This window comes from Lactuca virosa, chromosome 7, assembly GCF_052849685.1.
Source record: "Lactuca virosa cultivar CGN04683 chromosome 7, Lactuca_virosa_CGN04683_v6, whole genome shotgun sequence".
Classification (NCBI taxonomy): Eukaryota; Viridiplantae; Streptophyta; class Magnoliopsida; order Asterales; family Asteraceae; genus Lactuca; species Lactuca virosa.
Genome location: NC_136432.1, coordinates 240557823 through 240571488, shown reverse-complemented (window position 1 = coordinate 240571488; position 13666 = coordinate 240557823). Strand labels below are relative to the sequence as shown.

General features: G+C 35.2%; 2 protein-coding genes across 2 annotated transcripts; one reads left to right on the top strand and one right to left on the bottom strand.

Annotated features, from left to right (window-relative positions):
- Positions 1–4587: 4587 nt before the first annotated feature.
- On the top strand, positions 4588–8052 carry TIM44-2 (translocase inner membrane subunit 44-2). The gene is made up of 14 exons (XM_079060814.1): positions 4588–4812; positions 4923–5038; positions 5367–5450; positions 5585–5660; positions 5769–5813; positions 5913–6317; positions 6395–6463; positions 6690–6754; positions 6841–6909; positions 6997–7069; positions 7197–7301; positions 7385–7456; positions 7636–7698; positions 7767–8052. The coding sequence occupies exons 1-14, from the start codon at positions 4735–4737 to the stop codon at positions 7896–7898; spliced, it is 1452 nt and encodes a 483-aa protein (XP_078916940.1). The 5' UTR covers positions 4588–4734; the 3' UTR covers positions 7899–8052.
- Positions 8053–9960: 1908 nt separating this feature from the next.
- On the bottom strand, positions 9961–13448 carry TH1 (thiamine biosynthesis protein). The gene is made up of 9 exons (XM_079060262.1): positions 13315–13448; positions 12086–12355; positions 11928–12002; positions 11766–11841; positions 11618–11693; positions 11397–11531; positions 11249–11313; positions 10783–11167; positions 9961–10706 (listed from the first exon to the last, which is right to left on the bottom strand). Exons 1-9 carry the CDS (start codon positions 13369–13371, stop codon positions 10169–10171), a joined length of 1677 nt encoding a protein of 558 aa, XP_078916388.1. The 5' UTR covers positions 13372–13448; the 3' UTR covers positions 9961–10168.
- Between the last annotated feature and the right edge of the window lie 218 nt (positions 13449–13666).

Genomic DNA, 13666 nt, shown 5'->3' with positions numbered 1-13666 from the left:
CCGGTCGGCAACAGATCACAGATCCGAACAAATAACAGCATATCAGGCACAAATCTTTTAACACATAAAAGCATTTTAGGCACAATTCCTAAAATAAGCTAGTGCTCTCCTCACAATCATCGCTTAGCATTCTAAGTTTAAGTCTAGAAATCCTACAAATTCCTAGTTCGCTTAAACTAATGCTCTGATACCAACGGTCACATCCCCATTTTCACGGCCAGAAAAGACTAATTTTGTTTATGCTTGTTTGAAAATCAGAGTAACATTTTAAATAAAAGTGTTGCGGAATTTGTCCCAAAACAAAATATGATAAATATTTATCAAAAGCATTTCCAAAGAAATGTATTTCATTAAAAGACTCGGGATGTCATGTTCGATACAGATCAAAAGCATAAACAGTACAACATAAGCCTTACTACATTATTCCGTACTTACAGGCCTATAATCCCTTATCTCTCATCCAAACATCTATGCTCATGCGCCACTACCTGTAATACAAGAAACTGAGTGGATCAGGCTTGGGAGCCTGGTGAGCACATAGGGTTTTCAACATAAGTTTATTAACTTTATCAAACCAAACAAACCCGATTACCCGTTCCCGTTATCCTCACTTTACGTCCCTAAAACATCTAACACAAGGGACCTAGTCTAAGGACTTTCATCGGGGTGACAACACATGCTTCGGGGATTCCTTAGCAATTCATGTCAAATAAGGCAACCATGTGGGGGATGGAGTACTGCTGGTAAACACACAGTTCAAATAAACACCTACAGGTTGCGAGCCTGCTAGCATTCCACTAGACTGTCTAGAATAGTCTGTGGTCGTCATCTATACTCCGCTAGATGATTGGATCATCAATAACTTCTATAACGAGGCCTTTCATTATTTTATTTTGTCACACAGCAACTATTACATCTACCCATGTTTTACCCAACACATTTTGTAGATATAAAATACATATACGGTTTAAAACATGTATAAAATCGTTCATCCAGCATAGCTAGCAAGTATACAGATAATATGCACACACAACACGTAATTTATATAAAATACTTCATATCTATGTGTAAGCTGAAAGTAACTATTCACTCACCTGAAAGGTGGTGACTCTGCACTCGAACAACGCTTCGTTATCTCAAAATAAGTTTCCCTCGACAAAACCTAGTCTCAATACCACTAGGGTTTAGTCTAACATTAACCGCGACTAATTAATAGTCTAGCTATTATTATTATTATATAAGTGTTAAACAACACTCTATATAACTCATAATAATAGCCCAAATAATTATTTTAAGGTCCTAATAATGTTACTATAATTAATTAGAAGCTATATTAAAAATTGCGTAGGCGTAGCTCACTTACAGCGGGTTTTCTTAAAAACCGGGCTTTGCTCGGAGCAGCGTTTCCGAACCGAAAGACCCTTTTTTTCTCGGGACTCCGAGAGCCTCGGGGCTTCCTTCGGGTGCTAGGGGTTCACCTAGGCTTTAGGGGGGGTTAAAAACCCTAGAGAGAGAAAGAAATTAGAGAGAGAAAGAGATTTGGTGTGAATTGCTCGGAACATCTCGCAACTATTTATAGGCTGCTGGACTTCGGACCTACGTTGCGCGTTCAGCAGCATTACGCTGCGCGTAGCTTCGGATAAGGGTCCAGCTCGCATACAGCTGGCTCGCACCCGAACTCGGAAGGGACAAGGCCGAGGTACGCTGGGCGTACCCAACCTCGGACGCGGGGCGTAGTGAATGGTGACGCGTCGTTCATTGGATGCGAGGCTGATCTTCATCGGACGGCCCATATCGAGCCACGTCATCACTATCGCAACAGGTTTCGCAAATTGCACCCTCAAATTCAAAAATTCGTATCTTTCGCATACGAGCTCCGTTTTCGATGTTATTTATATCCACGCGTAGGTGGGAACGTACTCTACAACTTTCGTTTAGGCTCTATTGGCTAATTTTGACTTTATTTTAAAAGTTATATTTTTAACAGGCCGGGACATGATTGGTCTGTTAAAAATTCATAACTTCTTCATCCGACGTCCGTTTTTGTCTGTCTTTTTATCGTTATGCTACTATTAACGAGATCTTCGATTCTCGTTTAGGTTGTGTCGGCTAAAAACCACTCGATCTAATATTCGAACTTCGGGCTGTATACTGCTAAGCCGAAACTTCGAAAAATCATAATTTCTTCATACGAAGTCATATTTGGGCGTTCTTTTTATGGACGCTCTCGGTTTAACATATTCTACGACTTTCGTTTAGATTGCTAAGGCTAAAAGTCGCTCTATCATAAACTCACTATTTACGCTTCCCGGTGTCGCGTCGGTTCCGTCGCGAAACTTCGACGGGTCATAACTTCTTCGTTATAACTCGGATTTCAGCGTTCTTTATATCCCCGAAATCCTTGTTTCGACCACTACAACTTTATGTAAAGATATCGGGCTTATCTCACACTTTAATTTTGACGCTTATTTTTATTCTTTATTAATTATACATATATAATTAAATTATAAGCACACAAATACACATAATTCACATAGTATTCAAATGTTTCATCTTTATTACTTCAAAAAGAGTTACAATAGTTGACCTAGACTATTACATCATCTAAAATGCTTAGCCCTGAAACACGGGCGTTACATTTATAAATTAACATATAGAACTTCCGAATATAACTTCGGAACTATATCGCACACAACATATATATAGAATCCTAAGTATAACTCAAGATCTACATTAGTATACTACTATAACAATAACATGCTAACAACTTTACGATAGTTGTATACTTTCAGATACGAAATAACTATATCCCGGTTATTATAACTATCTACGTTGATACTAATATACTATCATATAGATATAATAATAACGTATATATAATGTTTAGCATGTGTTTTCCCCCGAACTATTAGAAAGTGGGGCCGTGAAACTTACCCTAGTAGCGTGATTTTATGTAATCTAAGCATAAATGGTCAGCGTACGAGGTCGTCGGGGCTCGAGATGCAAGATGGCTTCAGCAAAGGAGAGAGGAGAAAGAAGTTTAGGTGTAAGAATGGTTGAAGTCGGACCTGCTATTTATAGTAAGAATTTTGGACCCTCACGTCGTGAGCCATATAGTCTCACGTCGTGAGTTTGGATCTTATCCCCGTAGACTTGCCATTTGCGTCCCTATCTTCGGAAGGTGGCCATGTGACTCATCACGTCGTGAGATATCCTTGCTCACGTCGTGAGTTTGGATCTTATCCCCTCGCAGCCTCGTCACACACCTTCTAGATTCCGAGATGTGGCAAAATGACTCCTCACGTCGTGAGTTTCTGTGCTAACGTCGTGAGCTCAGTCAGATTAGAGTTTCTGACAGCTGAATCTTCGGAAGGTCGTAACTTTCACATACGAACTCTGTTTTTGACGTTCTTTATATGCACGCGTAGGTATTTACAAGTACAACTCTTTTTTAGACTCTAATAGCTAACTCTAAGTCTATTTTAAATTCCTCTTATTATAGAGATTTATAGTGTTCGGTTTATCATAACTTCTTCATGCGAAGTCAGATTCAGACATTCTCTATATTTTTGGAATCGTATGGACGTATACTTTGAGTTGTATCATAAAGAAAGTTCATATTTGTATTAGAATTTATCATGAACTACATAGCACTCTTATCACATTACTAGTTTAACAAAATCATATTACATGATTGGCATAATCACATATGATTGTCTATTGACCTATTTTGACTAGTGTTACATTTAGTTTTATATTCATTGACTTATAGTCCTCTAAAGTCGAGATATCAAAGCTGAAAGTTTTTAGTTTTTCATTTTTTTTTTGTATTCTGTGAAAGTTTTAAAACATGCATATCTAATTCGTTTGAAGTCGGATTGACATGTGGTTTTTTCCAACTTGTAGTTTATAGTTTGTACATGAGGTTAGACTATAATTTTGTCATTTTTGGTTTAATATTCAATGATTTACAGTCCCCCGAAGTCGGGATATCAAAACTGAAAATTTTCAACTTTTCAGCTATTTGTTTTTGTACTTTGTATTCTGTGAAAATGTTAACACATGCATATCTCATTCGTTTACAGTCGAATTGACATGTGGTTTTTTCCAGAGTGTAGTTTATAGTTTTTACATGATTTTAGACTATAATTTTCTCAATTTTGGTTTCATATTCAATTAGTTAGAGTCCCCCAAAGTCGGGATATCAATATGAAAATTTTCAAAGTTCAACCCACTAAGTAGTAAGTAATTACCAAAAAATTCCGTTTTTCCGGTTCTATATCCACTTTATCCGGTTTCAACCTACCCACTTTGATGTTTCCGGGTTTTCCGGTTCTAGACCCACTTTACCCGGTACCGTACCCGGAACCGAACCAGAACCGGTTCCCATATACCGATCCGGTTACCGGTTCTACAAAATCACGTTAACCGGTTCCGGTTTTCCGGGTCCGGGTCCATCCGGTCCGGGTTTGGACCCACTTTCATCCCTACTTGTATGGAAGCAATAACTTCTATTCTGAAGGGCTTAAACGAAAATACATCGTAGTTCGCGGGGGGAATATTGTTATAGTACATGGACGCATTAGGGCACAAAATATCTTCATCCCCACGCAAAACCCTTTCTGGCGTTCTGTCATTGTATGCGAACCGGAAAGAAATTTGTTCCCTAAATTGATTTTGATTCATATTTTCTTGTCATAAAGCTCTCTGAAATCTCTTTGGATAAGTTCTCCAATGGCTACAAGAAAGCTGGTGCGAGATTTATTTCTCTCTAAGCAGCCGCTTTATCGGCAAAGTTTAGCTTACAAACAGGTTCGTAGCTACTTAAATTGATCGTTGTTGTATTGAAATAGTTTTAGTTGCCTTGAATTTGAGATACGTTTTCTGTTAATTAGTTTTGTTTTCGGTTTTGATGTGTTTAGATTTCTACATCAGCTATGAGGTTAAGGTTTCATGGAGGCGCAAATGTGAACTCTACGTATCGTGAATTTAGCGTGTTTAATGAGTTCTCGAAAAAGATTAAAGGCGAAGTGAACAGGTACTGTTATTTATTTTATAAACTTGAAGGTGGTATAAGTTTTTTATGTTCTAAGGATGAATTAGGATTAATTTAGTACGTTAATTTGTTCACCAAGAGATTGAGTTTTGAACTAGTTATTGATGAAAATATATGGTGGATAAAGGTAGAGTGGTTGAGACCTTCACTTTATCAAATAAGCAACCTGAAAACTGAAAACCTAAAACCTAAAAAGAAGAAAGAAAAAGGAGCCCCATTGTTCTTCAATTATAAAGTTGGCATTGCTTTTCTGATCAAACACTGATAATCCAGAGAGATTCCTCCATTGTGTTAATTTACCTGCTTTCAGAAATCAGGATTTCCAACAAACGGTCAAAGAGTTAAAGGAGAAGACTGAAGAGCTCAAAGGGGTGAAAGAAGACTTAAAAGTTAGGTAATTTGTACCAAAAAGCTTTCTTAATTTATAAGTTTTGCTTTAGTTGCTTATAGGCTGAGACATACCGTTGTATGTCAAAGCTGGTAGACACTTCTAATGAAGGCCCTGAGATGGTGAACTGGCGAATGCAGAACGAAGCAGACAACTGAGCAGCTTTACAAGCGTGTGGATGGTGCATGGACTGAAGCAGAAGCTACAGCAAAGAAGGTTCCATAATCCATTCTCTTTCCCTCTTCAATCTTTTTATCATTATTCTAATTTCTTTCACTACAAATTCTAAATTGCAAGTCTTGTAAAATGTAACCTGTTCATCAGGTATCCGAGAATCTTAAGGAGAAGGTTTCTGCTGCTACAGAAGAGGTCTGTAGACTGTGGAGCCATTTAAGTTTGAACAGCTTTCTGGTTCCATATCTGAGATTAGATTATGAACTTATAATAAGTTAATTCATGTTGTTACAGGTGAAAGAAACTTTAGGGATTGGGAAGCAGGAATCCACAGAATCCTCCAGTTCTTCTGCAAATGAAGCTTCAAAAGATGATAAGCAGTCAGCAGAAGAGAAGGAAGATAAGAAACAGGAATCAGGATATGGTGAGACAGCAGAAACAATATTTAGTAAGGTTAGGTCTGGTGTTTCTTCTTCCTTTCAAAAGGCAAAAGACGCAAAAGTCCTTGACTTGGCAAAAAAGGGTTATGACATTGTGAAAGATGAGCTGAGTGGTAGCCCAAGTAAGAGGAAAAGAGCCAAAGCTGCTTCTGCTGCTTCCTCACAAGCTAATGTTGAAAGAAGTACAAGAACAGATATTGCTGTTGTACCTGTGAAACAATCAAAATTTAATAAAAAGTGGGAGGCTTTCAAGGCAAAAGTGAGTCTTTTTGAGTGATTTTTAGTTTTTCTTTTATATCAAATTATCAATCAAATTTAATTTTTTGTATTCTCTAGATGCAAGGTCATCCGTTATTCAAGCGAGTGAGTGGCTTTAGTGAACCTGTTGTGACAAAAAGCCAAGAGGTATGATCATTTGCAATTTCATTTTCACCAAACTTGCAGGAGGGTATTTTGGTCTTTTAATAAAAAAAGGATGAATAGAATTGATGTACTTCTACAGTGCTACCCTCCCTTAGGAATGATGAAATCCATTAAACATGAAACTTGGAAGTGTTGTTTTGCACGTGTGTTTAATTTCAAAAGGGTATTATGGTAATTTGGTCCTGTTCTTTTTTCAATTGGTTTCCAGATTGCAGAAGATATGCGGGAAAGATGGGAGACTAGTGATCATCCTGTAGTTCATAAAATTCAGGAGTATGCTGCTCTTAACATATTTCTCACATATAAAGCTTTTGTTATATGATTCAAAAGGGGTAATATCGTAATTTTTTTTGCAACAGTATCAATGAAAGTGTGTTTAGAGAGACAGATGCTGCAATGTCATTTAAGGAAATTCGTCGCCGAGACCCGTATGATGATTATGCATTTTGTCTTTAAAAAAAAAAGATTTATAAATTATAACCCATGAACTAAAATCATAACTTTGTGTTTCTCAGGTATTTTTCTTTGCCTGATTTTGTATCTGATGTCCAAGAAATTGTGAAACCAGTCCTCAAGTCATACATCAAAGTAAGTTTGAAGTTGTCTTTTAATCTTTTCTCTATTCTAGTTATTATTTATTTGCCTAGTATTGAAAAAGTTCATGTCTTATGCAATTATAGCATTAAAATTTGCTTTCTTATTTACAAATTTAAAGGGAGAGACTGAAGTATTGGAGAAATATTGTTCCCCTGAAATCATTGAGAGGTGTAAAGCAGAGCACAGGGCCTGTGAGACGCAGGGAACTTTTTATGATAACAAGGTTAGAAAATATTCAAATAATTTGTTTTTATTTTATTTTGTAAAAGCATAATGACTTTACTAATTGTTTTAAAATTGATGCAGATATTACATATATCCGAAGTGGATGTAAGAGAAACCAAAATGATGGGTGACACTCCCTTGATTATTGTTGGGGTATACTTACTTTACTTATACATGTTTTCACACCCAAAAGGGTTAAATACAAAAAATAGCAACATACTTTGATTTTCTTTCAATTACAATAGAAAGAAATGAAAGTATGATAATATGCTATAATAAAAATTAAAAATAAATTGTTGTTTCTTGATACTTAACTGACTTTGGTTTTACAGTTTCAAACACAACAAGTGTATTGTGTACGAGATAGACTTGGTGAAATAACAGAAGGCGGGAAGGTACTTTTTATTCATAGTTGACTTTGACTTTGACTTTATTGATTTTGACTTTGACTTTGACTTTGTAGGATACAATCCACACGGTTCATTATTTGTGGGCAATGCAACTTGTGGAAATGGAAGAAGGTGATGAAGGAGGACATATGCCAATTTGGAAGCTAAGAGATATGCAACAAGTTGGCATTCGGGCTCTTATTTAAGATCATCATAAAATGGTTTTTTATTTATTTATTGCGTTATTAATTCCTTTGGGGATGCAGGGAAATTTTTGTTTCTATTTTTTGGTTTTGTTATAACTTCCTAAAATCCATTAAAGGAATGAGATTGAAATTCAACATATGATGAGTTCTTGCATTCCTAATGTTTTCAACATTTGAATAGATTTTGACATGAGAGCTACATGTAATTTAGTAGCAAAATAAGTTTTTTTTTTGGAAAATGCTAATATACTCAAGATGTTTAAAGACGTGTATTCCGTTGAAATATGGATAAGTTGAAATTTATCAAATGGAATTAAATTGAATTTGTTTCCATTTTTCTATGTATTTTTGTTTGGTTTGTAATTTTGTTAGAAGGATTTGGAAGGCAAATAATGACAATCGACACAATCGACCTTTATCGACTCTTGGTAAGTTTTTGTGTATGGATACTTGCAAAATCTTTAAGTTACCCTTTTGTTAATTATTTGTTCATAAAATATTTATATGAATTATTCTTAGGTTAAGAAAATATATATTAAAGAAAGTAAATCAAAATTTTAACACAATACTTTTGCTGAAGAAAGTAAATTAGAGTATTTCAGTTATTATATTAAAAAAGACTTTAAAAACTTCAGAAAAATCCAACCTATTATATCTTAATACTTAAACAACAAATATATTATTAAAACCAGTTAATTTTATATTTATGCTTTGATGGGTGAACCTACGTAAACTGGCAGTCTTTTGGGTCAAATTTATTATATGGGGAAAATTCCAATAAAACACAACCTAAGGACCTATTATGTATAAACAAACTATTTTACAATTTAATAACCATTAACCACTGTTACTAATGCAAAAGCATTCCGATCAAAGTACATTAAAACCAACAAAATGGAACATATGTTTGGGTCTTATCAATGAATTCGACATCTTTGTGCAATCACCACATCCTAAGCGGTTCTGTTCAATCAACAGGGTGGAAATTATAAATAGTTCGAAAAAAAGAAGATGCAAAAGATTGAGATCTTATTTCTAAAGAAGATTTTGAAAAGGTTACATAAAAGTAAGCAATATATTCTTATGAACGTATTTCACAAAAAAAAGACTTGTATTTTTTCACACGATCTTAATAAATAATATTATTAAAGTCATATATGGCTTTTAAAGCCACGTAAAACTTTTCATGAAAATAGAACAAAAATAGTCTATACATAATAATATTAGAGTTTAAATAGACAAAAAAAAAAAAAGGTTTTTATGAGCATTTACGTATACCTATTCTAGAATTTTCCAATATATTAGTTTTGACCCCAAATACCATGACGGGTTTGTAGGTTTACCCGTCACAAAACATAAATCTGAGCATAATTATACACAAAAGTAATATAATGTTTTTTTTGGATCGACGCATAATAGGTTAAGTTTTTTCTAAGGTTTTCATTGATTAAAATGTCTGAATTAAAAGATTTATGAATTTCAATTGTATTTTACAATGTAGTATGTACTCATCCATAGGGATGTAACTAAGTCAAAACTACCTGTGAGATACTTGAAACCGACTTGAAAATTATTCGAACTAGACTCGATTCAAGTTGTGTTAAGTTCGAGCTACTTGAGTATATTATTAGTCGAACTCGAGTAATTAAATACTGCACGTGAAGCTCACAGTGTAATCAAGCTTAGTTAAATAAAAACTTATACCGCTTTTTTTTTTTTACATAATCAAACGAGTTAGGTCAAACTCATGAGTTCATTCGTATTTCTATTGCAATCTATTATAATTTTGATTGTTCTAATAACTAATCGAGTCGAGTCGAACAAAACCCGAAAATATCAACTAATTTATCCAGCTCGAGCTTGAAAAAGAAGGTTCGATTGAGCTCAAGTCACGTTTCAAGCTCCAGTTTTTTATTCGGGTCGAGTTTCGAGCTTTACAGCAACCGACTCGACTCGTCTCGTTTACACCCCTACCCATCTACAACCAAACGCCAAAGTGTGATAAACTTCTCGATTTTTCTATCAACTCACGAAATCTAGCAAATTAACGACTAATAGGACATAAAATAAAACTATAAAGAGCTATTTCAAGACTCTTTATAGGTAAAAGAATTAGAAATATTTAAGTTAATCTTAAATTTCACAAAATCAAATACCCATCAAAAAAAACTCCTACCACAACATTTATCCTTCATAGTTGAATAAGTAGCTTATTACAACGAAGGATTTACCTTATTTTACAACCAAAATCGAACACTCATAAAAAAAAATCACACCATCACCTTCCCAACAACACTTTCCTTCAACATATCATGCAATTTCCTCGTCTCCTCCGCCACACATTCCCGATCAAACACGGCCGAAACCACCGCCACACCTTCCAAATTCACCACCCCCAACTCCATCACCTCCTTAGCATTCCCCAAATTAATGCCGCCAATAGCCACCACCGGAATCTTGGAAGCCAAACAAACATCTCTCAATCCATCCAAACCAATCGTCCGGTTATTTGCTTTTGTGTTGGTCGGAAATACCCCTCCCGATCCTATGTAATCAGCACCATCCCCCCACGCTTTTAGAGCTTGTTCGGGTGTCTTGCATGAGACCCCAATGATTTTATCGGGCCCCACAAGGGCCCGCACCATGGTGACCGGCATGTCCGCCTGGCCCACATGGACCCCGTCCGCGTCACATGCTAACGCAATGTCCACGCGGTCGTTTATTAGAAGAGGGATGTTGTGGAGACGACATATTTCCACACATGCTTTTGCTGATTCCAGAAACTCTCCCGTTTCCCCTTCTTTTTCCCTACACAGATAACAAATATCAGATATCAGATAACAGATAACAGATAACAGATAACAGATAGCAGATAACAAATAACCTGAGCTGAACAATGGTGGCACCGCCTTCAATGGCAGCTTTAACAGCATCGGTAATGGAACGGCCCCATTTTTTATTCATCCTGGAATCCGTGACAGTGTATAAAAAGAGGTCACTTGGCTCAAACACTTGCATCCTACTTGAATTACACACACTCCTCTTTAGCTTTAACCCATGATCAAAAGGACCTTGAGCTCCATTCCCAATATTAATGTTTTTGCTATACTCCAATACACTCTCAACATATCTTTTTGCTACCTTAACAGCTGATAACATTGAAGAACCCTTTGCCAGCTCAGCAGCTATACATGATGCCAAAGTGCAACCAGTTCCATGTGTATTTCGAGTTTGTATTCGTGATGAACGTAACTCATAAAAATCTTTACCTGAAAACAATAAAAAAAAAAAAATGACAAAGTTGACAAGAAGATGAATACAAGGGGGCAAAAGAGTAATTTCTGGCATACCGTTGAAAAAAATATCTACAGCGTCAGAGGAAGAAGGAAGGTCGCCTCCTTTTACAAGCACGTTTCTGGAAACAATAAATAAAACTGAATAAGCTAATAGTCAATACAACAAATACTTTTATTAAAAAAATAAAAAATAAAAAAATACCGTGGACCCATATCATGTAAAGATTTAGCTGCAAAGCGCATGTCACTAACTGTTTCTAACTGTATGCCACCAAGTAAAGCAGAAGTCTCTTTTAGATTTGGAGTCACAATGTCAGCCATAGGAAGAAGATCCTTCCTGCAATATAAAATATAATTATTAAAGAAATCAAAGAAAGAAAATATATTGCTATTTCTTGCATTTAATAATTTTAGGTATTTTACCGAAATGTATCAAGAATTGAAGGTCCAGCAAGAACATCTCCACTAGTAGACACCATAACAGGATCAACAACTAAAGCTGACTTTATAAAAGTTTGACCAAGTCAAATTCAAAAAATGACTTACTCTAATTTGAATAAATTTGTCATACCTTGAACTGGATATTGCTTTAGACTATCTAGAAGGATCTTGACCATGGCAATTGAAGGAAGCATACCAGTTTTCACCTAAGTTGATATCAATATTAAAATAAAACATCTTTGTGCAATTTCTAGTAAATTACTTAATTAATATATAATTAACATAATCTTACAACATCAACCCGCATATCTGACAAGACAGATTTCAACTGGGCTGCAACAGACTCCTCTGAAAGAATGCTCACATCCTACAAAAGAATACTTAAAAGATATAAAAAAAGAAACATTTTCATATTACTAGAAAACTATAAAAAGAAAATTGGTTTTAAACCTGGACACCAAGGGTATTTTGGGCAGTAACAGCAGTGATGACAGTGGAGCAGTAGACTCCTCTTGCAGCACAAGCTTTAAGATCAGCTTGAATTCCTGCACCAGCTCCTGAATCAGAGCCAGCCACAGTTAAAACATGGGGTGTTTTTTTGTTGCTGGAATCATTTGTGATTGTTAAAGACTTTTCTTCAGGCATTGCTTTAAGAGTCAAAGCACCAAATTGGTCAAATCCTTGTCTACCAGTTTGTTTTGAGCTGAATGTTGTACATATCTGAGGGTAATCAATCAAAAAGTTAGGAAACATAAACATTAAATATAGACAAAATTCAGAATTGATGAGTGATGAAGTGATGTTATGCAGAGTTGGAGAATTCGAGAATCAGGTATCAGCAAAAATCAGAAAGATTGATGAACTGTTGATATGCAGACTTTGGAAAAATCAGAACAAATTACTCAGCAAAACAGAAATCAAACAATTAAAAAGTTACAGAAAGCAAAAGAAACTCAACTAATCGTTAATGGAATAGAAAGGACTTAGATAAGAAAGAAATTATTGAGCTAATAATCACTATCATCGATGCTGAAATCAATTGAGGACGTAGAGAGACCAACGTTTTAGGGTTAAAAAAAGGTTTTTTTGTATAAAAAAATGAATCGATTTAACCCAATAAAATTTAAAAACCCAGACAACCCTTGGAATCCACAGTTTTCAAACATTAGCAACTTTCTACTACTAGAGTGGTGTTGGGATATACATTTTCGAAGTAGTTACTGCAATTTAAAGAATTAGAATCAGTTGAAAAAAGCCATGGATAATCAGATAATTTTACATTTATCTCACTAATCAGTTCTCTTGCTCGTTGCTCTAAATCTGGTTAATTTTGAAAAATTCAGAATCATAACTACAGTTAACAGCATGAGAATCGCGATAACAAATTGCTTCAAATGAACATCCAAACACACACTAGGTCTGAACTGAACATCCAACGTATGCTGGAGCCGATAGTACAATCAATGATCAATCATCACACAATCTGAAATTTCCTTCACACGAAAAAGGATAATCTATCGATTATTTGAGAAAAAACAACTAGCAATCATACTCTTTCGACCACAAATCTATCAGAAACAAATTTGGGTAGTGAATTGAGTAGAAATCCTGGTAAATTAGGATTATGAAGAACAGAACGGAATAACTTGCGTTCTAATTGTAAAGGATAAAGAGTGCACCTTGTGATGAATAATAGAGGTAGAAGTGGAGGTGGTGCTTGAGAGGAGGAAACCCATATATGAGTAAAGCGGGAGATATCGTCAATAGGGCCTCGAAGCATCTCCAGTCGTCATGTCTAGCAAGTGTGTCTGTCACTGTCATTCGTATTATTGACAAAATTGCAAAAATTTGTCATCTGTAAATATTGTTTTTTTTATTTTATATATTTTTTTTGTTTTTTTTTTACTAATTTCATTGTGAATTTGGTCTTTATTATAATGAAAAAAAGACTGTTTTATCCTTTTCAATTTTAGGAAAATTTATAAATTTAGCCAAAGACGCTAATTACTTTATAAAAAATAGCTAAAAATT

Bases quoted from the DNA above. Each gene is read 5' to 3' on its own strand.
- TH1 (XM_079060262.1), bottom strand. From the start codon at position 13,371: ATGGGTTTCCTCCTCTCAAGCACCACCTCCACTTCTACCTCTATTATT. The intron at 11,694-11,765 runs GTATGACAAATT...TTATAAAGTCAG, and splicing joins AAAGCAATATCCAGTTCAAG to CTTTAGTTGTTGATCCTGTT. The intron at 11,314-11,396 runs GTATTTTTTTAT...TATTGTTTCCAG, and splicing joins TTACATGATATGGGTCCACG to AAACGTGCTTGTAAAAGGAG.
- TIM44-2 (XM_079060814.1), top strand. From the start codon at position 4,735: ATGGCTACAAGAAAGCTGGTGCGAGATTTATTTCTCTCTAAGCAGCCG. The intron at 6,755-6,840 runs GTATGCTGCTCT...TTTTTGCAACAG, and splicing joins GTAGTTCATAAAATTCAGGA to TATCAATGAAAGTGTGTTTA. The intron at 7,699-7,766 runs GTACTTTTTATT...TTGACTTTGTAG, and splicing joins AAATAACAGAAGGCGGGAAG to GATACAATCCACACGGTTCA.